The sequence below is a fragment of the Festucalex cinctus genome, chromosome 14, assembly GCF_051991245.1.
Source record: "Festucalex cinctus isolate MCC-2025b chromosome 14, RoL_Fcin_1.0, whole genome shotgun sequence".
In the NCBI taxonomy this organism is placed as follows: domain Eukaryota; kingdom Metazoa; phylum Chordata; class Actinopteri; order Syngnathiformes; family Syngnathidae; genus Festucalex; species Festucalex cinctus.
Genome location: NC_135424.1, coordinates 27,161,712 through 27,188,482, shown reverse-complemented (window position 1 = coordinate 27,188,482; position 26,771 = coordinate 27,161,712). Strand labels below are relative to the sequence as shown.

Here is a 26,771-nt window from a genome sequence, read left to right as displayed (position 1 = left end):
GCCCTTTGGCGAAAAGTTACAATATTTGGTGTGGGGCATGATCAACATCTTAAGGCTTTTCTGACCAATTTTCAACTGGATCCCTTCAACGAGCTTGGCACAGTAGCAAAAAACGCAAAGTATGACCTATATTGTCACCTCTAGGTGGCGCTTAATGTATAACTGAATTTTATCATATAGATGTTTTCAGGCCGTGACTATTAAGTTGCTTGAGAAGTTTGAGATTTTTTGGAGCTTGTACATGGGATTTATTAAGCATTTTGTCTTTCTGGACAAATAAAATTTTAAAGGCAATATTTGATGCCCGGCACCAGTCATATAGTATTTCGAATAGTCAAGATATTTTCCCCATTTTTTTGTCTCAGGTCTTGAGATGATACATGCCAAGTTTGAAGTCAATTGAATGAAAATTGTTTGCAAAGGGGGAAGAAGCATGACCACAGTGAATGGCCAAAATTGGACATTCAAAAATTCATAGCTCACTTCCTGTACATTTTAGGAAATGGCTTCCATTGACTTTTTTTTTTGTGCATCTCGAGGTGCTACAAGTACCTGCCAATTTACATAGCTCAAGGTCAAATGGGCCAGGATTGTTTTTTTTATTTTTCTACGCTAGGGGGCACTAAAGAGTCGCGTTGTTATGACAACTTCATAATATCAAAATTTTCGCCAGACCTGAAGAGTGTGCAAAGTTTGGTGAGTTTTTGTAAATGATTAGGTCCTCAAAAATGTGGAGAAGAATAAAGAAGAAGCGGAATAATAATAATAATTCTTACAAAAACAAGAGGGACCTCGCAGCGGTCGCTGCTCGGGCCCTAATAATGCAGTCAAACTGATTACTAACATTAACTCAGGAGCACAATATTAAAAAAAACAAAAAAACTTTAACCTGCAAAACAAAAATATAAAATAATTTGAGCTGATTTTCTTTTTTTTTTTTTTTTTTTTTTTTTCCCCCTGTGTGCAAAGCGCGCATGCTCAGTGCAAACAAAACCCCCTACACCACTGAGCGAATGCTCCATGCGCACACTCTGCAAATAATGAGCGCCACTGCCCCCTAATGTAGTGGAGGTGCAATTGCACTTTATTCTAGGACAGTCAAAAAAAAATCAAATAAAAAAATAAAATTAAAAAAAGCATGTTCCCCAAGGTCAAACGCGCCCCCCTTGATGGAGCCTGGGGGGGGCCGCCCAACTATTTGAGGAGCACTTCTTTAAGGAAATGAAAATGTCGAGATGGTTGAACAGTTTTTGTTTTGTTTTGTTTTGTTTTGTTTTGTTTTGTTTTGTTCCACCATCCCACCCCAAGTAATACACAAGGGACACTGCACTATTGTATTTACGAGTCAATATAGCATTCTGGGGCAGCGTTGTCGTAGTGACTCGCTAGTGGAAGACCATCTTGATCATTTTTCATCTTCAGGTTTTGTATTTATGTTCAAGTTATCCAATTTAAAAGAGCAGAAGTGAAAATGTATAGTGATACTTGCAAGGGTTGCACGATAATGCTATTTTCTACCGATACCGATAAACCAATAATTTAGAGGTGCCGATGTCGATAACCGATAAGCAGATAATTGTTTGCAAAATTAACTTGAATACAAAAATGCTTTTGAGTCCTTCTATAAGTCAACAAATACATTCAAACATTGTATAAAATTTGCACAATGTTTCACTGTATGTAAAGCACCATGAAGCTGAATTTTATTGATATGAGCCATAACAATAACAGATGGACCGACGTGGCATGTCTACAATTATTGCTGGATTTCTTTATTATTTGGTTTATCTGGATGAAATCAAATTGCCGATAATTATCGGCAGATATCTCCATTATCTAGTTTCTCTGTTTGACGTCAAATTGGTCGGTAATTGCCAATAATTACGTTCATTTTTGACGCATGGAAGAAGCGGCGTGTCCGGCATCGTATGACATAGACAACATTGATAAGCGATTTAAACATTACATTAGCTTTTACAGCACATTATTATTAGGGGTGTGCCAAAAAATCGATTGATAAAAGAATCGAGATTCTCATTTATTAATCGAAGCGATATGTAATATCCAAAAATCAATTTTATTTAAATTAGAAATGAAGAAGAAGGGGAAAAGGCAGTTGTAGCCCACATTTTGTTTTTGTGGAAAAAGGCACTTAAAATACATCCATCCATCCATCCATTTTCTTGACCGCTTATTCCTCACAAGGGTCGCGGGGGCTGCTGGCGCCTATCTCAGCTGGCTCTGGGCAATAGGCGGGGGACACCCTGGACTGGTTGCCAACCAATCGCAGAACAAACAAACAAACAACAACAACAAAAAAAGACACTTTGTCTCCATTTGTCATTTTGTCTTGCAAAGCAGACTGGAGTATATCATGACAGAAGCAGAAATCATTTGTCAATCAAATCATTTTGAATCGAAAATCGTTTGAATCGAAAATCGATTCTGAATCGAATCGTCCACCCAAAATTCATAATCGAATCGCGAGACAGTCAGATTCCCAGCCCTAGATTATGGTTTGTAAATGTTGAAAACCGATTATTTTCCATAATAATTTATAAGGATGTAACGATAAGCGCGATATCGTGATATTGTGATAATAAAACTGCCACAATGTCGTCGTCGTCATTTAACACATCTGTTAAAAAAAAAAAAAAGTCAGGTTGATTTGCATTTGTGCAGGTCTAGCACCCTCTCATGGCTAGTTTTTTAGTGCAATTTAATTTTCATTAGGGATATTTTGGACCTTTTATGTTTTAAAATCTATTCTACACTCTCGTCAGATGAATGTAATATGCCTGTGAAGTAGAGATAGACCGATATGCTTTTTTCAGGGCCGATACCGATTCCGATTATCGGTAGTCAAGGAGGCAGATAACCGATATTTGAAGCCGATATTCATTTGCAGTAAAAGTTAAAATGTTGGCACCAAATTTTTGAATAATGCAAACCCTAACCCTTCTTTACAATGGATTCTCACACTGCACTTTTCATTTTACATCCTTCGGTCTGCAATAAGACGTTGGTGGCGGGGGGAGTTAAATGTGGGGGCCAATGTGACATTACCTTTTATAGCATTTGGGATACTTGTAGTTTTATTCTATAAATGTTATATTTTTATATTTTGAAGTAATAGGAGGAACCCTGTCATTCAAAATGTGCATCAGCTGTGGCATTACTTATTACTACAGCAAAAAAAAAAAAAAAAAAAATTCCATGAGAAAAACTATTCATCCGTGAACACCATACAGTTCTTGTAGACCTTATTATAATTATTGTTATTGTTACCATATAGACAGTTTTGATAAGCTGAGGATCTTAAATCGAGAACAGCAATATCATGCTACTCCTCTCTACAAGAGAACTGTCAAAAGACACTTCATCATGTAGTTTAGTGCCACTTAGGATGCCCCAATCAACGCAGAAAAAGGTAGAGTAAAATAACTTGGTTATAATAATAGTAAGAATAACTTGGTTAAACAGACATTGTTGCGGTGGACCGCTGCCACTTTCTGCTGTTTAATGTGTTTTACACTTATAGACACGTGTGTGTATATGGGCCCACTATTCTCTCACTACTGTACTGTACTGTATCACTTAATGGCACAGATGTACTTGTCTAAATAATAACTGGGCTGCAACATTGGTAATTCACATTAACAAGCACTGTCTTAGCTGTCCACATGAATAGTTACTAACACACGAGAAAGTTATACAACACACCAAACATGAGCTCATTATTCAAAGTATGAGGCACGTAACGAAATTACATCACTGAACATTAATTGCAGCCGACTACGGCCGTAGATGTTACATATTAGTGGCATCCATTGAGAGGATAATGTCCCAACTCACAGCAGACATGACGTGAAAAGAGAGACAAAACAAGCAAATAAGCACACTATACTTTAGTGCACTTCTCTACTAATGCCAAACATACGGAAGAGAACACGTCCGTGTAGTTAAACGGTGTTTGAGACACTTAATTAGTTACGGAGCGGACTTTAACGAGGTGCACAACGAGCTGTCAATCAAATCGACGTCGAAGCTTAAGGCACACAATGGCAAACCAGTGCGACAAATAAACACAATATAAAGTAACTAAACGCTATTTAGTGTCACTGTGGCATCTCACTGCATAATAACCGCTATGCAACAAGTAGTGGACGTGACCACAGAATGCAATGTGTGCGTCACGAGAGGTAAATATAATGACATTACTCTACTCTTAACATGGAACTAGACAATATAATAATGACAACTGTTAATATTTGGAACCTTTCTAACAAACATTATTTACTTAATTAAGTGAAAATGTGTGTGATTCCCTCCCCGAGTAGTTCAAGTAGCGAATTAGCTACTGGGTGTTAGCCTACATGCTAAGCTGAACACACCACTGTTAGCTAGCGGGGATTCAATGCAAGGCAATGCAGCTCCATTCATATAGTGCATTTAATACACAACATAATTCAATGTGTTTAGCTTATCATGGTGAAACGATCGGCGGAGTCTCTTCTCTTTTAACTTACCTTCGAAGCATGTGTCTGTCGCGTTGTGTCCGTGGGTGCGTGTGTGACCGGCTACTGTGATACATGCATACACTACTGATTGGTTCTGGCTCTTGCACGGCTAACCAATCAAATGCTGCTATGGGCGTTACATTGCTGGAGTTGGACTCCATAACAGACAGAGACGCTCTGGGCTGCATTCGAAGCGAAAAGACGGAGTTTTAAATGGATCGCTCATATCGGCCGTCAGATTAATAAAACAGACCGATACCGATATGTACCAATATGTCAAATATCGGCCCCGATTATCGGCCCGACCGATTATCGGTCTATCTCTACTGTGAAGCAAGTCAAAATGTGGAGGAAATCTGTGTGCGTGCATTAACAACATAACATAGCATAATAATAACATAATAAAACATAATAACATAACATTGATGTTATGTACAAAAGCACAATATTGTGCTTTTTTTTTTTTAGTGAGTTTTTTTTTTTAAACAATATTGTGACTTGTTTTAAATATCGCCAACCTTCATACAATATTGTGATAATTATCGTATCATGACCTTCATATGGTGATATCGTATTGTGATGTTTGGATATCGTTACATCCCTAGTTAAAAACTTTTTTCTCATACCTTTGATTAAGGACTTTTCATTCATCCATCCATCCATCCATCCATCCATGCATCCATCCATCCATTCATTTACTACCGCTTATCCGAGGTCAGGTCGCGCGGGCAGCAGCTTGATGAGGGAAATCCAGACCTCCCTCTCCCCAGCCACTTCAACCAGCTCCGCCGGCGGGATCCCAAGGCGTTCCCAGGCCAGCCGAGAGACATAGTCTCTCCAGCGTGTCCTGGGTCGTCCCCGGGGCCTCCCGCCGGTAGGACATGCCCGGAACACCTCCCCAGGGAGGCGTCCAGGAGGCATCCGAACCAGATGCCCGAACCACCTCAGCTGGCTCCTCTCAACGTGGAGGAGCAGCGGCTCGACTCTGAGTCCCTACCGGATGACCGAGCTTCTCACCCTATCTCTAAGGGAGAGCCCGGACACCCTGCGGAGGAAACTCATTTCGGCCGCTTGTATCCGGGATCTTGTTAATTCGGTCACGACCCACAGATCGTGACCATAGGTGAGGGTTGGAACGTAGATCGACCGGTAAATCGAGAGCTTTGCCTTTTGGCTCAGTTCTTTCTTCACCACGACAGACCGATACAGAGTCCGCATCACTGCAGACGCTGCACCGATCCGCCTGTCGATCTCCCGCTCCATCCTACCCTCACTCGTGAGCAAGACACCAAGATACTTAAACTCCTCCACTTGGGGCAGGATCTCATCCCCGACCCGGAGAGGAAACGCCACCCTTTTCCGACTGAGGACCATGGTCTAGGATTTGGAGGTGTTGATCTTCATCCCAACCGCTTCACACTCGGCTGCGAACCGCTCCAGTGAGAGTTGGAGATCACGGCTTGATGAAGCCAACAGCACCACATCATCTGCAAAGAGAAGAGATGCAATGCTGAGGCCACCAAACTGGAATCCCTCAACGCCTCGGCTGCGCCTAGAAATTCTGTCCATAAAAATTATGAACAGAATCGGTGACAAAGGGCAACCTTGGCGGAGTCCAACCCTCACTGGAAACGAATCCAACTTACTGCCGGCAATGTGGACCAGACTCTGGCAACGGTCGTACAGAGACCGAACAGCCCGTATCAGGGGGCCCGGTACCCCGTACTCCCGAAGCACCCCCACAGGACTCCCCAAGGGACACGGTTGAACGCCTTCTCCAAATCCACAAAACACATGTGGACTGGTTGAGCGAACTCCCACGCACCCTCGAGGATCCTGCTGAGGGTGTAGAGCTGGTCCACTGTTCCACGGCCAGGACGAAAACCACACTGCTCCTCCAGTCTGGTGCCTCTGGAGTGCCACAGGCCAAAAAGGCCCGATAGGACTCCTTCTTCAGCTTGAAGGCATCCCTTACCGCTGGTGTCCACCAGCGAGTTCGTGGATTGCGAGATTCCGCTAGACGTTCCCAGCAGACCCTCACAATATGTTTGGGTCTGCCAGGTCGGACCCGCATCTTCCCCCACCAACGGAGCCAACACACCACCAGGTGGTGATCAGTTGACAGCTCCGCCCCTCTCTTCACCCGAGTGTCCAAAACAAAGTCGATCATCGAACTGCGGCCTAGGGTGTCCTGGTGCCAAGTGCACATATGGACACCCTTATTCCTGAACATGGTGTTCGTTATGGACAATCCGTGACGAGCACAGAAGTCCAGTAACAGAACACCGTTCGGTTTCCGATCGGGGGAGCCGTTCCTCCCAATCACGCCCCTCCAGGTCTCACTGTCATTGCACACGTGAGCGTTGAAGACCCCCAGCAAGACGAGGGAGTCCCCAGGGGTAGCGCTCTCCAGCACACCCTCCAAGGACTCCAAAAAGGGTGGGTACTCTGAACTTCTGTTTGGTGCATATACACAAACAACAGTCAGGACCCGGCCCCCCACCCGAAGGCGGAGGGAGGCTACCCGCTCGTCCAGCGGGGTAAACCCCAACGTACAGGCGCAGAGCCGGGGGGCAATAAGTATGCCCACACCTGCTCTGCACCTCTCACCGTGGGCAACTCCAGAGTGGAAGAGAGTCCAACCCATCTCGAGAGGATTGGTCCTAGAGCCCAAGCCGTGTGTGGAGGAGAGTCCAACTCTATCTAGTTGGAACTTCTCCGCCTCACACACCAGCTCGGGCTCCTTCCCTGCCAGAGAGGTGACATTCCATGTCCCAAGAGCCAGCTTCTGTAGCCGGGGGTCGGTCCGCCAAGGTCTCCTCCCTTGGCTGCCACCCAGCCTACATTGCACCCGACCCCTTTGGCCCCTCCCACCAGTGTTGATCCCATGGGAAGGGGGACCCACATTGCCTTTTCGGGCTGAGCCCGGCCGGGCCCCATGGGTGCAGGCCCGGCCACCAGGCGCTCGCCAACGAGCCCCACCTCCAGGCCTGGCTCCAGAGGGGGGCCCCGGTGACCCACGTCCAGGCAAGGGAAAATGTGATCCATTTTTAATCATCATCATAAGGGGTCTTTGAGCCGTGCTTTGTCTGGCCCCTCACCTAGAACCTGTTTGCCACGGGTGACCCTGGCAGGGGCATTAAGCCCCAGACAACATCGCTCCTAGGATCATTGGGACACGCAAACCCCTCCACCACGGTAAGGTGCCGGCTCACGGAGGGGTAAGGACTTTTCAACAGCTTTAATTAATTGTTTTTTTCCCCTTTTTAATGATTATTTTTCATTATTTTCAACTTCCTTATGCTAAATGTTTTTAATGTTTGCTGAAGAATGAGATTGTCAATTTGTTAGTTCATTTTGTAACCAAATTTTATTGTTTCTTCCTCTGAATGTGAACGATTGTGTGCTGATGCTTATGTGTTGTCTTTACTGTGTCAAGCACATTGTTGCCTTGTGTATGAAATGTGCTATGGATATTAATATCGATTTGATTCGATTAATAAATGAGAATCTTGATTCTTTTATGAATCGGATTTTTTGGCACACCCCTATTGAACAACATTGAAATAAAATATTAACTCCATTAATTAGGGCTGGGAATCTTTGACTGTCTCACGATTCGATTACGATGTTTGGGTCTACGATTTGATTCAGAATTGATTTTCGATTCTCGATTCAAACGATTTTCGATTCGAAATTATTTGATTGACAAATGATTTGTGCTTCAATTTACAGATATGCACAACATTGTCATGATGTACTCCAGTCTGCTTTGCAAGACAAAATCACAAATCGAGACATTAAAGTCTGTTCTTTGTTTAAACATTTATTAATTTGTTGGGAATAATTATTGACGAGATGCTTACATGGATTCCTCAGATAACACAGTTAAAAAAAAAAAAACTGGCTAAAAGTATATCCATCCTCTACAGAACACAAAAAATATTGAGTCAAAAGGCACTCCAAATAATATATAGTGCACTGATCCTGCCTTATTTGACTTATTGTGTAGAAATTTGGGGAAACACTTATAAAAGTCGATTGCAGCCGTTGATGGTATTACAAAAAAAGCTGTAAGAATTATCCATAGTGCTCCATATAATGCACACACACATAAATTGTTTATAGAAGCTAAACTATTGAAATTATATGATTTAATAAATTACACAACTATTCAGATAATGTATAAAGCGGCCAGACACTGTCTCCCTTATAATCTGCAAATATGCTTCCAGACCAAGGAATCGAAATATGATTTGAGAGAGAAACTTGTGTTCGTACAGAGATGTGCTAGAACTACACTGAAGTCATTTTCGATCTCCTGTAATGGTGTAAAACTATGGAATTCACTAGATTGGGGACTAATTGGAACACAGACACTAGCTGGATTTAAGAAAAAATATAAAGAATTGGTGTTAATCAATTATAGTGAAGAAATTGTATAACCTGTCCTTGTTCAATTTATATGTGGGAGGGCAATAACTCTTGTGTTATCAACAAGGAGCGAGCTTCAACACAGAAATGTAAACATGTCTGACTATGTTATTGAAGTGCAAGGACAGTTAATCTTGAATCACTTGAAAACAGCATCTGTGCTGAGGGCTGAGAAAAGGACACTCTGCTACAAAAACTTTCGACAAATCAGTATGGATCTAATTAGCTGGTCTCTAAGTGCGTTTGACAAAATCTTTTCCACGATGAGAACTGGACCTCCTCAGTGTTCATGTCCAAGTGGAACTCACATGTCTGGATATGCTGAAGATTCCTGGGCTAAGTGGAGACCATTGTGACTGACTCCTCTGGACATGGAAGACGTGGAGGATTTATACCTGCTTGCTGTGCTGGTGGTTACACTGATGCTGCTGGGGATTGGATCCCACTGGTTTCGTACGCTACGAAAAATGTCTGATCGCCAGAAGAATGCAGAGGAAATGGCTGCAGCCACCCTGAGAGCCATCACTGGCGTGCAAGCCGGCCGAACTAAGGCCTGTGATGACACTTCTCTGGTGAAAAACGACCTTGCAGCACTCAACCTTGCCATGAACAGAATGAGGAGAGACATGGCCACAAGGTTGCTTGAACTGGAGAGAAAAGTCGGACTGGAGACTGCGATGAACCGAAATCGTGATGAAGACGGATCTGACTGAAGGAGGGATCGGACACATGGTTTTCACTGTGCTCAGTTATCTAAAGCTACTGGACTGAGACAATCCACGTGGTACCAATCAACAAGTGCTCAACAACTATTGGAACGAATCTACTGTCATGAACTACATGCGATCAAATCACTGGTGAAGATGAACTGATTGAACTTTTAATAATCCATTTGCCTGAACCAAAAGACTCCGAATGCAATCAACTGGATAACTAACATCATGGATACGATGAACTGTGTGAACTTTTATCATCTCTGCTGACTTTTAACTATAGTTGTTTGATTTTTTGCGTCGTAGTATAGTAGGGGGGCGGGAAATTATAAGCTTTATGCTTCTTCCTGCCAGCCCTTTTTCTTTTCGGTTATTACATGTTGAAATTGTATGATGAAATGTTTGATTGTCACAATGCTGTCCGAAAGGAAAAATGAACAAATAAATTAAATCAAATCAAATCAAATTTTTTATTATGAGTGCCTTTTTTCCGCAGCATGTGGGCTACAACTGACTTTTTCCCCTTCTTCAGTTCTAATTTAAATAAAATCGATTTTTGGATATTAATTTTGATTCGATTAATAAATGAGAATCTCGATTCTTTTAGGAATCGATTTTTTTTGGCACACCCCTATTGAACAGCATTGAAATAAAATATTAAGGCTTAATGCCATTAATATAACATTTTTCCATAATAGGTTTGAACCCTAACCCAAAGTAAGACGTTTTGTTGAACAGGGGTGTGCCAAAAAATCGATTCATAAAAGAATCGAGATTCTCATTTATTAATCGTATCTATTAAAATCCAAAAATCGATTTTATTTAAATGGAAACAGAAATCATTTGTCAATCAAAAGATTTTAAATCGAAAATCGTTTGAATCGAGAATAGAAAATCGATTTTGAATCGAATCGTAGACCCAAAAATTGTAATCGAATCGAATCGTGAGACAGTCAAAGATTCCCAGCCATATTGTTCAATATTTTGCCATCAAAAATGGATGTTTAAAAATCAATTTGGCTGCCTATTGAATCGATCTGAGAATTGCGAGCTGTAGTACCGCGATATATTGCCAGATTTTTTTTTTTTTAACACCCCTACAAATAAACTTGCCTTGCCTAATCTTACACAACGTATCAACATCAGTGTGATGCACATTGTATATATGTGCCTTTTAAATATTTGTTTAGACTTACCAGCTAGGGCTGCACAGTGTATCGAAAAAATATCAATATCGCGATATTGGCCCATGCAATATGCATATTGCAAAGTCATGCAATACAGTTTCATATCGAATTTTATGCGTTTATCTGAATTTGACCAGTTAGCCTCTAACTAAAATGTGCACCGCCATCCAATAGTTGAACATTATCGAGTGGTAATTACAATTAAGAACATATTGAGTTTGCTTATTTTGCTGAATGAAAAAAAAATGTAGTTCTTTCATTAGACAATAAAAACGTCATTTCTTTAGGTTCATGTTAAATATCAAATCAATATCGATTTCGATATCGCTACACTCAGCAACTAAGGGCTGCACAATAGATCGAAAAAATATTGATATCGCGATATTGGCAGAGTCTTAGACAGAGAGCTATCGCGAGATGCTGTGACTATCGCGAGACCGGTAGCGAGATTGGGAAAATCTAACATGGCGGCGCCCTGCTGCGAAAATAGAATTAGCTCTATATTTCTAATTAAACCCGAATTTAACGACTAGATAAATTCGATTTTTTTCTTTTCTAAGAAAGATCTGAAATATTATCCAGTGTGGACGACCTCGAGCGCTTTATTGCCGATTATTTTTATAGCTGCGCGATCGATGATCTGGTGGCTAGTTGTGATAATCCTTCGAAAAAAAGGAAAAATGACTCGTCAACAGATACGGATGATTTAGTAACCGCTGACGTATCTGTGAGTATGCTGGATTCCATAAATAAAAAAAACTTGACGTCCTCTGTCTTATCCGCGAGGACGTCAAAGAATTAAAGGTAAGTTTGGAATTCGTTAGCCAACCGGTAAGCGATCTCCAACGAGATAATTCCGAGCTACGCTCCTCTCTCGAAGCTGTCACAGCCGAGTTGGAGATGATTAAAAAGGAGAATAAAATGCTAAAGGAAACGGTCTTAGATGTTCAATCCCGTAGTATGCGGGAAAATCTAATATTTTCAGGTATATCCGAAAATACCCCAGATAATCCAGAGAGCGAGATAAAAAAATTTATGACATTATCGCTAAAGATCCCTCAGGAGACGGTAAATAATATCTCTTTTCACCGTGTACACCGGCTCGGAGCTCGTAAGGGCAATAAGCCCCGTCCTATTATTGCTAAGTTCGAACATTTTAAACATAAAGAATTGGTAAAAAGTCAAGGAGGGGAGCTCAAAGGGACATCTTTCGGGATGAATGGATGAATGATCAATTCCCAAGAGAGATAAACGAGCGGCGAAAAGTACTGTTTCCTATAATGAAACAAAATAGACAGGAGGGTAAACGGACTTCGATGGTCGTTGATAAATTATATATCGACGGCCAGCTATTCCGAAACCCAACCTCGACCCCTTGGCTGTTCTAACTGATAATTGGTAGAGTATTGTGTGATTATTTGACGTATGTATATGTATGTGTATGTATATGTGTATATATGTATATGTATGTATATCTATATGTATATGTATGGATAATGGGTTATGAAACTGAGAATATGAATTTATATCATGTATAGGCTATATAATAATAATAATAATAATAATAATATAAAAATATATTCTTAAAAAAATAAAAATAAATAATAATAATAAAAATAATAATCTCGCTTAGGTCACTATTTACTGGTGTATTGTTATGTTGAATCCCCCACAGATTTCCTTCACACTCACTTCCCCCCTCGTTTCTTCACTATTATACTTATCTACTTGTTATCTCTCTCTTTATATAAATTATATAAATTGCCTAATTACTCTTTTGCTATCCTACAATATGTTAATATTAATAAGCAGCTCATATAGATGTATACATAGGACTGAGTCTACATTGCTTGTATGCAGAAATTAGTTCTGGTCTCCTGGAATGTGTGTGGCGCTCGCTCCCAGGCAAAAAGAATAAAAATTTTAGACCATCTCTCAAAATTTAAGGCAGATATTTGTCTCCTACAAGAAACCCACCTACAAAAATCAGAAGAAAAATTATTTATAGATAGAAATTTTAGTCAAGTTTACTCTGCCTCCTATAATAGTAGACAAAGAGGTGTCTCTATACTTATACATAAGAATGTATTCTTTACTCTAAATAATATAGTAATAGATTTAGAGGGCCGATATATTATTATTCAGGTAACTATATTTAATAAAGTATATACAATTGGTAATTTATATGCCCCAAATAATGATGACCCGGATTTTTTCCACAAATTTTTCTCTCGGTTACTCGATTTAGCAACAAATTCTACTATTATTATTGGACGTGATTTTAACACGGTCTTAAACCCATTAATAGATCGTTCTAATAATACGATATATACAAGGCGATTACGATCCGCTAAAGTAATAGATGAATATATGGAGGATTTTGGCCTCAGCGATGGCTGGAGACTTCAAAACCCAACTCAGAAGGAATTTACTTTCTTCTCTGCGGTGCACCGATCATTCTCAAGAATTGATTTTTTCCTTATAAATAATTCTATTGTTGATAAAACTGCTATAAAAATACATTCTATAATTATAAGTGATCATGCACCAGTCTCCCTCACTCTACAAATTGACTACCTTTAAACTACCCCCGATATGGCGTTTTAACATCTCACTACTGAAAGACGTAGAGTTTGATAAAATTATTAGAAGGGAATGGGCAGATTTTTTGGAAATAAAGGACTCTCCAAATATATCTCCATCTCTTCTCTGGGAAGCAGGGAAAGCGGTAATTAGAGGGAAAATTATATCATATTCAACTTATAAAAAGAAACAGGATCAAAAATTAGAAAAATACCTGGAAGATAAGATTAAACAACTAACGGATGAATATGCAAAAAACCCAAATAATCAAATATGGACGGAACTACAGAATATAAAAATACAGTTAGATAACGTGTTATCTAAAAAGACAGAGTTTATAATACAACAGTTGAGATATAATAATTTTGAACATAATAATAAATCAGGTAAATTTCTGGCAAATCAACATCAACGGAATCGGGAAAAATCTCTCATAACGGCTATTAAAGATATAAATGGTGAATGCACACACAATCACCAGAAGAAATTAACCATATTTTTTATAACTATTATCGAAATCTATACTCAGAAATTAATAGACCTAACCCTGAACATATTGAGGTATTCCTAAATAGCTTAAATATACCTCAGTTATCTACTGAACATAAAGATATTCTAGATGCCCCGCTTACTATAGATGAGTTGTATCGTGCTTTAGACAGTATGCCTAATGGCAGAGCACCTGGTCCAGACGGTTATCCGGCTATATTTTTTAAACATTTCTGGTTAATGTTTCCTCCATTATTTCTAAGAGTAGTAACTGAAATTAAAAGTAAGGGTGATATACGTCAAGATATGAATATAGCAGCAATTAAACTTTTATTAAAGCCAGAAAAAGACCCCACCCTCCCGTCAAGTTACCGACCGATGTCACTAATTAATACCGATATTAAAATTATCGCTAAGGCCTTGGCATCTAGACTAGAGAGAGTAAGCTCGACAATTATTCATAGCGATCAAACAGGTTTTATTAAAGGTCGTCATTCTACTTATAATATTAGGAGGCTCTTTAACTTGATTAGTATGTCACAGTGGTATGATAAAAAGGCAGTTGTTATTTCGCTGGATGCAGAAAAAGCCTTCGATAAAGTTAACTGGTCCTTCCTCTTTGCTGTCTTAAATAAATTCGGCTTCGGGGGAGTCATTCATTCAATGGGTCTCAATATTATATGATTCTCCTAAAGCTACAGTTACTACTAATGGGATTACATCACAGAGTTTTACTCTACAAAGAGGTACAAGACAAGGGTGTCCAATGTCTCCTTTATTATTTTCTATATTTATTGAGCCGCTTGCATTAGCTATACGTCAGGATAGACGGATCCAAGGAATCCACTCCGGGACAATAGAACATAAAATTAATCTATATGCCGATGATATATTACTCTATTTAGAAGAACCTGCTATCTCGTTAGGGGAAGCATTTAACTTAATAACTAAATTCTCTCACTTATCAGATTACTCTATTAACTGGACAAAATCAACATTATTACCTATTACAGAAAATTCATGGAACCCTACATTTTGCTGCATGAAAAATTTTTTTTTTATTAGACAATAAAAATGGCGTTTCTTTTGGTTCATGTTAAATATTGCAATATATCTATCACTATATTCAGCAACTATATCGCATATTGCATGATTTTCCAATATCGTGCAGCCCTACTATCAACACATCTATGCACATGTTGATGATAATGTGATGTTTACTACTAATACTTTTTGTGTATTTAGGTTCACACAACTGATTTCCCTGGAAACTACCCTGGCTATGATGATGCTTGGGATATGCAGAAATTCCAAAAGGTAGATATGTTTGTTTGTTTGATGTGCATATCTGTAAATTGAAGCAGAAATCATTTGTCAATCAAATCATTTTGAATCGAAAATCGTTTGAATCGAAAATCGATGCTGAATCGAATCGTAGACCCAGAAATCGTAATCGAATCGTGAGACAGTCAGATTCCCAGTCCTAATAAATATATTTTATTATAAATTCTGTTTGGTCCAAAAGGAACTTATATAAAATTATCGTGCTTTTATTTTTTTAAATTGGTCTTAATATTTTTAAATGTGTAAACATTTTCTTGTTTTGTACCAAAAAATAAATAAATAATTGTGAGTAATCATGATTTCAATTATCGCCAAAATAATCATGATGATTATATTTTCCATAATCGAGCAGCCCTAGTAGTGACATCTACTGGACAAAAATATATTTGATTTCCATTAAAAGGGCAAAGCGTCATTAAGAATAAGACACTGTTGTGTCAGTTTGAAATGCAAAAGTGAAATACTTGTGCAAGCGAAAACTGATGACTATTTGAATGACACTGGGACAGGGATTTGGGCGTTTGATTAAAACCATCATTCATGCAGCATTTGGTTTCAGTCGGTTATATATGACCTCTCCGGCTTTGGAGAAGATCTTTTTGGTGATTTGATTTCCATTATAAATCAAATATGTGCAATTGTGAATTAATCTGTAATAATAATGTGTAATAATTAGGGGTGTGAATTGCATAGTACCTGACAATTCGATTCGCATCACGATTCATAGGTCACGATTTGATTTAATCCCGATACGACTTTATAAGTCTATTGTTGTGATTTTTTTACTCAAATTTAGAAAATACTAATCAGTAAGCTTGTACATGTACACTGTAAGATTAGTAGGAAAATGTTATTTATTGATCTGAAACTTGTCTTTTATAACTGTGAGCCATTGTGTTTAACAAACAGCATTGAAATCAAATATTAAGGCTTAATGTTCCATTAATAGAACATTCTTCCATGCTTTTGAACTCTAACATTAAGACGTTTTGTTGAGTATTTTTGAGGGATGGGAATCTTTGACTGTCTCACGATTCGATTTGATTCCGATTTTTGGGTCTACGATTTGATTCAGAATCAATTTTCGATTCAAAATGGTTTGATGGACAAATGATTTTTGCTTCAATTTACAGATATGCACAACATTGTCATGATCTACTCCAGTCTGCTTTGCAAGACAAAATGACAAATAGAGACATTAAGGTGTCTTTTTTTGTTTAAACATGTATTCATTTTGTATTGTAAGTGCCTTTTTCCACAAAAACAGCATGTGGGCTACAACTGGCTTTTCCCCTTCGTCTTCATTTCTAACTTACGTAAAATCCATTTTTGGAAATTAATATCGATTCGATTAATAAATGTGAATCTCAATTCTTTTATGAATCGATTTTTTGGCACACTCCTACAATGATGCCATGTTGGTTGTATGTCTTACAAATGCAATTATGCCATGTTGTAGTGAAAGAAAAATGATCAACACAAATCAGTCACACTTTTTTTTTTTTTTTTACATACAATACATATTTTGAATTGTATTTTTTTCATTCAATTGTCATGAAATTACTGTATCAATGACTAAAAAACCATATTTAAATTTGGGGAAAAAAATTTTACATTTTATTGAAAATTTTGATATAAATTGGAGTATAAAATGTGATTGTGCGATTAATCGTCAGTTAATTATTGAAGTCATGCGATTAATTACGATTAAAAATTTTAATCGACTGACACCTTTAGTAATAACTAGGGGTGTTAAAAAGAATCGATTTTTTAACATCCTTTTTTTGATGGAAATATATTCAACTTTCATACCTTAAGCATGGAAGAATGTTATATTAATGGAACATTAAGCCTTAATATTTTATTTCAATGCTGTTTTAACATGAAAAAGGTTACAACCTGTTTTGTAAATACAATGGTATTTTCTAAAATGGAGTAAAAAAAAATCGCAACAATCGACTTAAATTCATATCGGAATTAATCGGTATCGAATTAAATCGTGACCTATGATTCGTGATACGGATTGAATCGTCAGGTACGAGGCAATTCACACCCCTAGGAATAACCAATCTCTGGTGTAATTTGATTGAAGTATTATTATCATTATTATTATGATTATTATTGTTGTTGTTGTTGTTGTTGTGGTCCCCCCCCCCCTTGTCTGCATACATCTGTTCTTAATGGTGCTGGAAATGTACATTTCCGAGAAGGAGCCATCCCAAAGGGATCAATAAAGTCAAGTCTATGTATAAAAGCGCTTTACAAGTTCAAGCCACTTTACCAGTTAAACAGAAATATATTGATTGTACTGTATGAAAGTAATTACATGCTGACATGTTTTGCAGACCTTCAGAGTTGATATTGCAGAGCTCACTGAGAACTTGATGGAGTTTGACATGGTGGGGATCGATGCAGCTATTGCCAACGCCTTCAGAAGAATCTTACTAGCAGAGGTTTGTTTTCTGTCCATATGAAGTTAACATGATGCCATGTGAAACTAGAAAAATTACCACGGAAATTTTGGTTGTGACTGCTGACTCTTGCAAGGTGGAAAGCCGAACGCACTGAACAGTTTGCCACATGTTGGTGTACTTTACCTCTCAATCAGTCAGCAAGCTAGCATTAGCATGCTAAGCTAACGTAACATTAGCATTAGCATGATAACTTAGCATTAGCATGCTAACCTAGCATTAACATATTAACTTAGTATTAGCATTAACATGCCAAGTTAGCATTAGCATTAATATGCTAACTTAGTTCTAGCGTGCTAATTTAGCATTGGCTTGCTAAGCTAGCATTAGCATGCTAAGCTAGCATTAGCATGCTAAATTGGAAAAATGGCAACAAAATGAGCTAAAAATCATATCGTCGGTGGCTTGGAAAAAGGTGCTTAATTTGTGGCTCTTTTTCCCCCTTCTCCATTCATTCCTATGGGACTTTTTGGCGGGTTTTTTTGGGAATTTCGTCTGCATGGTAACTCAGAATTCCGAAGAAAAAGAAAAAAAAAAAAAAGGTTCCCCGCCGAGTCAGATCGAGCCTCATCTTTTGATACCTCATTTGTGCCGGTGCGTTCAACGGTTCGGGCGCGCATTTTTTCTGAAAAATTCCGCTATAATAAACGCCGGGGCCTTTCCTAGGATAGTAATATGTGCCTGCTTTACTCCGCAGCAGTCCCATAATTATTACGGTACAGTTGATTAAGAAATACAGGTCTTCAATAGGGATGCACTGATATGAATATTTTTGTCTGAAACGGTTGGCCGAAAACCGGAACGCTGACAAAAATTATGCCAATTTTTTTAATCATTGCATTTATTACAATGAACTCTTTTACTGTCACGTTATCAAAAATAAATAAATAAAAAAGTAAACGGTGCCAGACGATTTTGAGCATTTTAACTCATCTTTCAACTCAAGTTTATTTATATAGCTCTTTCAAACAGCCTGAACTGTCACAAAGCGCTTTACAGAAAGACAAAAAAACAAACATAGCATAAAACATTAACACTAGGGGTGTTAAAAAAAAAATCGATTCGGCGATATATCGCGATACTACATCGCGCGATTCTCGAATCGATTCAATAATCGGCAGAATCGATTTTTTTTTTTTTTTTTTTTTTTTTTTTTAAGGATTCACACCTTGAGCATGGAAGAATGTTATATGAACGGCACATTAAGCCTTAATATTTTTATTTTAATGCTGTTCAAACATGAAACAGATTACAACCTCTATAAGACTGAAATTTCAGATAAATAAATAATAAATTTTCATATAAATCTTACACTCTACAAGCTTACTGATTAGTATTTTCTAAATATGAATGAAAAAAAATCGCAACAATCGACTTATAAATTCGTATCGGGATTAATCGGTATCGAATCGTGACCTGTGAATCGTGATACGAATCGAATCGTCAGGTACTAGGCAATTCACACCAATTAACACCAATACAATACAATCACAACAAATCAACATTCTTCCATCCCTACATACGCTTTGATGTTTGAAGCAGTTTTTAGATGAAAGAGGACAGAATCAGCCTCCTTTCAGCAGTTGATCAGAGACGTGATCTCAGCATGCATGACGTCACACACATTTGCTACAAGCTAAGTTTGCTTATAAGCTAGCTCATAAACAAGCATGGTTTCAAGGCAAATACAATATTGTGTACTTTTACTACATATGTCTATATGTACAGTGTGGGTACCAAATGAAATATTGCATTTCATTCTTTAATTAGGAAAAAAAGTATGTTTCTACCTTATTTCGTTCTTTCGTAATCACTATTTCAAACTAGGTCATTTGACTGACATTGAGTGAAAATTTAAAAGATAAGGAGAAAACAAGCTTTTTGTGAAAAGATATTTTCTCCAATATTTTTTGTATAGTGACGCTCTGAAGTAGGTTTAATGTGACAAAGGCTTAGATCATTCATGTCATCCTTGAAAACGTTCTATTTCATCAAATTTCATCTGATTCCGTCATGTTTCATTGTAATTCCTTCCACCGGCTGCCCATTGAAAAGATATACAATGCTGCGATCTGCTGGTCATAGTTAGCGGGTGGTTTTGATTCCACAACCCATTGACCAGGCAGCGCTGCACTTAGTGGTTGCACATCTTTAAAAACAAAAAAACAAACAAACAAAAAACAAAAAAAAAAGTAGTGATTTTACAAATAGTTATTAAACATTTTTTTGGCGGTCAAAGAGTTAATTACACCTATATTATTATAAAGTATATATTTAGCTCAGTCATTCTAACAAAGCAGAATATAAATTGAAATGCGTCCGCACCGCATACAAGTACATGTTGGCTAATGCTACATTAAACACCAAACGAGGCGTGAGCATTTTTTCTGGCGGCGGAATGGCACTGAGTCATTGTATCATTGTAGTTTGCACAGGCGGGCACACGTTGTTTTTTTTGTCCGCCCCCCCAGCACAACATCCTATTTTTTCAGGTTTCATTTTATTTTTCGACCGAATGCCGAAAATGATAAGGGATGCACCGAATTTTCGACAACCGAAAATATTTGGCCGAAAATTCGGTGCTTCAATTTGTTCACATTCTGTTTGGTGACCAAAATCACCAGTTTACAGTATTGCCACAAGAGTTTTTACTTTAAAAAATGCAAATGAGTAAAGGACAGATGTAGGGCTGCCAAGATTAGTCGACTAGTCGTGACCACATCGACGACCAAAAGCGCCGACGGCTAATTTAAATAGTCGACCAGTCAGTTTTACGTAATATATATCAGCCTTAAATTTGTTTTTTCTTCCAAAACTGCCTCAACAGCTCGTTTGACTTCCTGCTCTTACTAGACGCACGTGTGCAGTAGCATTAATCCGGGTCAGACGTGACACCAGCATCAGCTGTACACAGTATGCTCTCATGGCTAACCGACATTGGACTTCGAAAGTTTGGGAACATTTCTACAAAGACGCTAAAGCGAATAATGTTCAATGTAAAATATGCAAGACAGACCTCCAGAAAATCAGAAGGACGCAAGGGCCACATAATGTTATGAAGACATAATGTTATGAAGAGAAATTGTTTAGTCCTAAAAATTGCACAAATGATTTATTTGTGCTTTTGCATATTTAGAAAAATGCTACAATATATAAATCAATTTATTTGTAATATGGTAGTAGGGTTATTATAGTTTTGGTATTTTTCATTAGGGCCCGAGCAGCGACCGCTGCGAGGTCCCTATTGTTTTTGTAAGAATTATTAGGGCCCGAGCAACGACCGCTTCTTTCTTCTTCTTTCTTCTTCTTCTTCTTCTTTCTTCTTCTTTCTTCTTCTTCTTCTTCTTCTTTCTTCTTTTTTCTTCTTCCTTCTTCTTCTTCCTTCTTCTTCTTCCTTCTTCTTCTTCCTTCTTCTTGTTCTCCCTTCTTCTTCTTCTTCTCCTTCCTTCTCCTTCCTTCTTCTTCTTCCTCTTCCTCTTCCTCTTCTTCTTCTTCTTCTTCTTCTTCCTCTTCTTCTTCCTCTTCTTCTTCCTCTTCTTCTTCCTCTTCTTCTTCTTCTTCTTCTTCTTCCTCTTCTTCTTCCTCTTCTTCTTCCTCTTCTTCTTCCTCTTCTTCTTCCTCTTCTTCTTCTTCTTCCTCTTCTTCTTCTTCCTCTTCTTCTTCTTCTTCTTCTTCTTCACCGTAAATGATCGCATTTTTGAGGGCCTAAACATTTACGAAAACTCACCAATCTCTTTGGGCCCGGCGAAAAATTTGATATAATGAAGTTGTCATAACAAAGCGACTATAGCGCCACCTAGCGTAGAAAAATAAAAACCAATCCCGGCCCGTTTGAGCTAGAGCTACGAAAATTGGCAAGCAGGTGTAGCGCCCCGAGACGCACAAAAAAAGTCAATGGAAGCCATTTCCTAAAATGTACAGGAAGTGAACTATGAATTTTTGAATGTCCAATTTTGGCACATTCACTGTGGTCATGCTTTTTCCCCCTATGCAAACATTTTTCATCCAATTGACTTCAAACTTGGCATTTATCATCTCAAGACCTGAGAGAACAGCTGGGCAAAACATCTTGCCTTTTCGAAATACTATATGACGGGGGCGGGGCATCAAATATTGCCTTTAAAATTTCATTTGTCCAGAAAGAGCAAATGCTTAATAACTCCCATGTTTAAGCTCCAAAAAATCGCAAACTTCTCAGGCAACGTAATAGTCACGGCCTGAAAACATCTATATGATAAAATTCAGTTATACATGTAGCGCCACCTAGTGGTAACAATAAATGTCTTACTTTACGTTTTTAGCTACTGCGCTGAGCTCGTTGAAGGGATCCAGTTGAAAATTGGTCAGGAAAGCCTTAAGATGTTGATCATGCCCCACACCGAATATTGTAACTTTTCGCCAAAGGGCGTGGCCGCTACGGTGCCGCAAAGTCTGAAGATTTTTCGTGACAATAAAAGCTGCATTAACTTGACCGAGATGATCCCATCTTCTCAAAATTTCACACATTTGATGAGAGTCCAGCTCTAAAGACATCTACGAATTTATATTTCATCTTACTGATAGCGCCACCTAGTGGCAATTTTTTTTTCTTACGAATTTTCTTGTACATTTTTCTCCAAACACATTAACTGGACCTACCTCATATTTGCTCAGATGAGGGTTTCGGCCTTCATGATGTCACAACACGAAGTTTGTGAGTTTTCGCAAATCGCTGTGGGCGTGGCTAAACGCTGTTCGCCAAGAAAACAACACCAGTTTTGAGGGTCTAAACATGCGCAGAAACTCATGAAACTTGGCACACACATCTGGCCTGGTAAAATGAATAATATTTTATTGTTGATTGTGCCATTTTTACAAAAATGACTCAATAGCGCCCCCTTGAAATTTTTAACGAAGCAGCCCCGGTTGTACGTTTAAGCAAGATCTACGAAAATTTTTAGGTGTATGAGGGAGCCAAAGAATTACAGAAAAGTCTCTTGGACCCATATGCTAAAATGAACAGGAAGTGAGCTACAAATTTTTGAATGTCCCATTTTTGACGATTTTTGCACATTTTCAGGGGGCATACTTTTGCCCACTTCTCCTACACGTTTTATCCGACTGACTTAAGACTTGACTGGACCATGCCAAGACCTGAGCCAACGACGGGGGGAAAAATCTTGACTTTTCGAAATACTATATGATGAGGGCGGGGCATCAAATTTTGTGTTTCGCACTGAAAAAGGATATGCTTTATAACTCCCCGGTACATGCTCCAAAAAATCCCAAACTTGACATGTATGTTTATCGTCAAGGCCTGAAGGTATATCTATGACAACATTCAGTTATATATGCAGCGCCACCTAGCCCTTGAGGCATGAAAAAAAAATACCCCACTTACGGTATTTTTACAAAAAATGTAAACTCATTCTAAGTGTGATAACTAAGTCATTTATGAATATTCTTTTATTTTCCACCACTCAAAATGTTCACTGGCATCAGACCTATCCAAACATACATATTTTGTATTTAGTTTTATATATTTTTGATAGCCTTTATGGACGTTAAAAGCAGTATCGTGAATGAAGGATATGCTTAATAACTCCCCGGTACATGCTTCAAAAAATCCCAAACTTGACGTATATTTGTAGTCAAGGCCTGAAGGTATCCCTATGACAAAATTCAGTTATAAATACTGCGCCACATAGTCCTTGAGGCATAAAAAAAAACAACCCCACTTGCGGTATTTTGAACAAAATTTGTGAACTTGTGTTATAACTAAGTCATTTATGAATATTCTTTTACTTTCCACTACTCAAGATGTTCACTGCTATCAGACCGATCCAAACATATGTACTTTTTTAATTTTGTTTCATTTTTTTTTTTAATCGCCTCTATGGACAATAAAAGCAATGATTGTGCAATGAGTTTGAGCGATGATGGGTATATATACCTTTGCAAAAAAAAAAAAAAAAAAACAGTCAGGTCAACTCGGTCCCTAAAAATAAAAAAGGACGCTGGTTTTTGCAGATCTTAACAATAACCAAAACCCATTGAGCTTGACACACACATCACACCTGGCAAAAAAAAATTCACATGTAAAGGTTTATCATGGCATGTTCAAAGAAATTTTGCTCCTAATATGCCAGTACCCCAATGTGCGAGTACCCCAACGTGGCCCGGGCTACGAGGGCCCTTTATAGCTGCTTGCAGCTCTAGTGAATATTCTTGTACTCTCCACAACTCAAAATGTTCACTGGCATCAGACCGATCCAAACATATGTACTTTTTTATTTTGTTTTAGTAATTTTTGTTAGCCTCTTTGGACAATAAAAGCAACATTGTGCAATGAGTACAACGAGCTATGATATGTATATATACTTTTACAAAAAATACCAATCTGGGCAACTCATTGCCTAAAAATAAAAAATGACGTTGATTTTTGCAGATCGTAGCATTCACCAAAACCCGTTGAGCTTGACCCACTCCTCACACCTTGCAATAAGAATTCCACATGTCAAGGTTTATTATGCCTTTTTATTATGCATTTTCAAAGAAATTCTGCTTCCAATGTGCCAGTACCCCAATGTGCAAGTCCCCCAACGTGCAAGTACTCCAACGTGGCCCCAGCTGCGAGGGCCCTTTATAGCTGCTCGCAGCTCTAGTTTTTTTTATTTTGTTTTGAGTTTTGCTTTTTTTTTTTAAATGCAGTTAGTTTTAATTAAGTTTTAGTTTTAATTTTCAGGGTGGTTCTGTTAGTTTTTGTTTTAGTTTTAGTTCTTTAATAAATGTTGAGTTTTAATTTAGTTAGTTTCAGTATTATTATTATTTTTTTTAAATGTGTATTACTTGTGCGCAATTTTTAAAAAACACCATGGGCGTGACGTCATTATTCCGGTTTATATCAAAATAAATCTACTAAAAATCACATTTAAAATCATCTCCAAAGGCTCATGCATTAAATTAATTACCAAAGACTAAAACAAAGGACATTTTTGCTGTAATTATTGTTAGTTTTATTTGTTTTGTAAACATAAAATGTAGTTTCAGTTAGTTTTCTTTTTTAAAAAGCAACTTCATTTTTATTTTATTTCGTTAACGAAATTGTTTTTTGAATGTTAGTTTTTTCATTAGTTTTAGTTAAATAATCTAACCTTTTAATAGCACCTGTGTTTTTCGACACCTTCCCTTCTTACTTGACCATCTTCAAACATTTTTGTTTCCATTTTATTTGAACTGAGTCAAATGCCATTTTTAGCAAATGTCGCGGGCCACTAATAAATAGAGGGCCGCAAATGGCCCCCGGGCCGTAGTTTGGACACCACTTGCCTTAGTGGTCAAAAAAATAAATAAATGCTGGCCACCTTTTGCTAAAATTGGCTACATCCTTAGTTGAACAGATCGTTTATTATTTTATGTATATATAATTAGATCCCTGAAATGAAAATAAAATGAATACATAATCAGAATTTCTTTCAGTTTGGGGGGTTTCTGAAGAAAAAAGGGTCGAAAAAGACTTTGGCAATTATTTTAGGAGGCTGACAATCCGATACGATTAGTCGACTAATCGCGACTGCTGTTGGTGATTAGTTGACTAGCAAAATAGTCATTTGTGGCAGCCCTAGACAGATGCATATACCGACAGGAATATGTTCCATTTAGATTGGAACATTAAAGAAGCAAACCAAAATCTTGCTCACGTTTAATTCAATTTTTAACTTTGTTCACATATTTGTGATACAGTCTTCATACTCAAATAAATGCTAAATTATGTAATTGTAAAAATCTCCTTTGCATCTGGATTAGATACAGTGGCGCTGAAGAGACAACAGGAAGCAGAGCTTCTGGAGATGGAAGAAATGAAGAAGTTTTCTTTCCGATTCAGTAGGATGGATAGGATTAGAAATAAGCGAGCAGCCAAGGTTAAATGTTTCGGGGAAAAAGCTGAGTAAGATGGTTTGGACACGTCTTTAAGAAGGACCTCCTGGGAAAGAGAGCAAGATTAAGACCGAAGAGAAGGTTGATCAATGTAGTGAGGGAAGAGATACTCGAATGCAGTTGGTGTTATGCTACGTTCTCACCAAATCTGAAAAGGCGAACTGGAACCCTTCATTCGCGCATTCGTAGTGTTTTTTGGAACGATTGCCACTCATTCGCGCTTTCGTGCGGATCGGAGCTGAGGAGGTGTGTCCCTTGGTGAATAAGGAAGTGGAGCACTTTAGCGAGTCAACAAAAAGTGGGCGCCGCCAACTACTTCCACTTCTTTCCTGGGACAAAACAGTCGTGGCACTATTCTCTCCTCTTTTGAGGTATGTGATAGCACTTTCGCTTTTTTTATTGGCAATCTGGCAGCCGGCATTTGTGCTAAAAATAGCTTTTGCATTAATAATAAGCACTGCTGCTAACTCGGTATAGTTCAAAAGCAAGTAAACAGACTTACCAGCACTTTCTTTATCATCATTCTGTCACGGCTGTCATGTTGTTGTGCTCGGGGCGACAATAGAGAGGATGTGGCCTGTACTCGAAGCCGATTGGCTACCGCAAGGCGAAACGTGAAAAAAGTCACTTTTTTTTTTTTACTTCGACGAATATGCGAATGCGCGGATTTTCGTCACGAATGTGCGGATTTTCACTGCTGCGCACCGCGTCCCAACGCGCGAAACTTGTCCTCCGAGCCGCCCCACGCACTTTCGTTCCGTTGTGCGCAAACTCCATCGACTACAATGCAAACGCGCCGCCGAATTGCCATTCCTCGCAATTGGTGAGAACGCAGCATCAGACAGGAGGATGCAGAAAGTAGACCTTGATGGAAAAAGCTGACATGCTGCGGCGACCCCAAATGGGACAAGCTGAATGAAAAGGTATACATTGTCATGAATTGCTTTTCATGGGAACATTTGATTGTGCTTCTAGGTGCCCACCATGGCTATTGAAAGGGTTTTAATTTATAACAACACATCTATCATCCAAGATGAAGTGCTGGCGCAGAGATTAGGTCTCATCCCCATCAAAGCTGACCCCTTTCTGTTTGAGTACAGAAGTATTGGTAAG

At 38.4% G+C, this 26,771-nt stretch overlaps 1 protein-coding gene across 5 annotated transcripts in view; it reads left to right on the top strand.

Moving 5' to 3' along the window:
• The window catches only part of polr1c (RNA polymerase I and III subunit C), a 119,457-nt gene that overhangs the window by 19,223 nt on the left and 73,463 nt on the right, over window positions 1-26,771 (top strand). For all 5 annotated transcript variants that reach the window (XM_077495228.1, XM_077495225.1, XM_077495227.1 and 2 more), the window contains exons 2-4: window positions 15,172-15,243; window positions 17,616-17,723; window positions 26,634-26,766. In XM_077495228.1, the coding sequence (XP_077351354.1) occupies window positions 15,226-15,243; window positions 17,616-17,723; window positions 26,634-26,766 (259 nt within the window). In that variant the 5' untranslated portion in view covers window positions 15,172-15,225. The remainder of the gene's footprint in view (window positions 1-15,171; window positions 15,244-17,615; window positions 17,724-26,633; window positions 26,767-26,771) is intronic.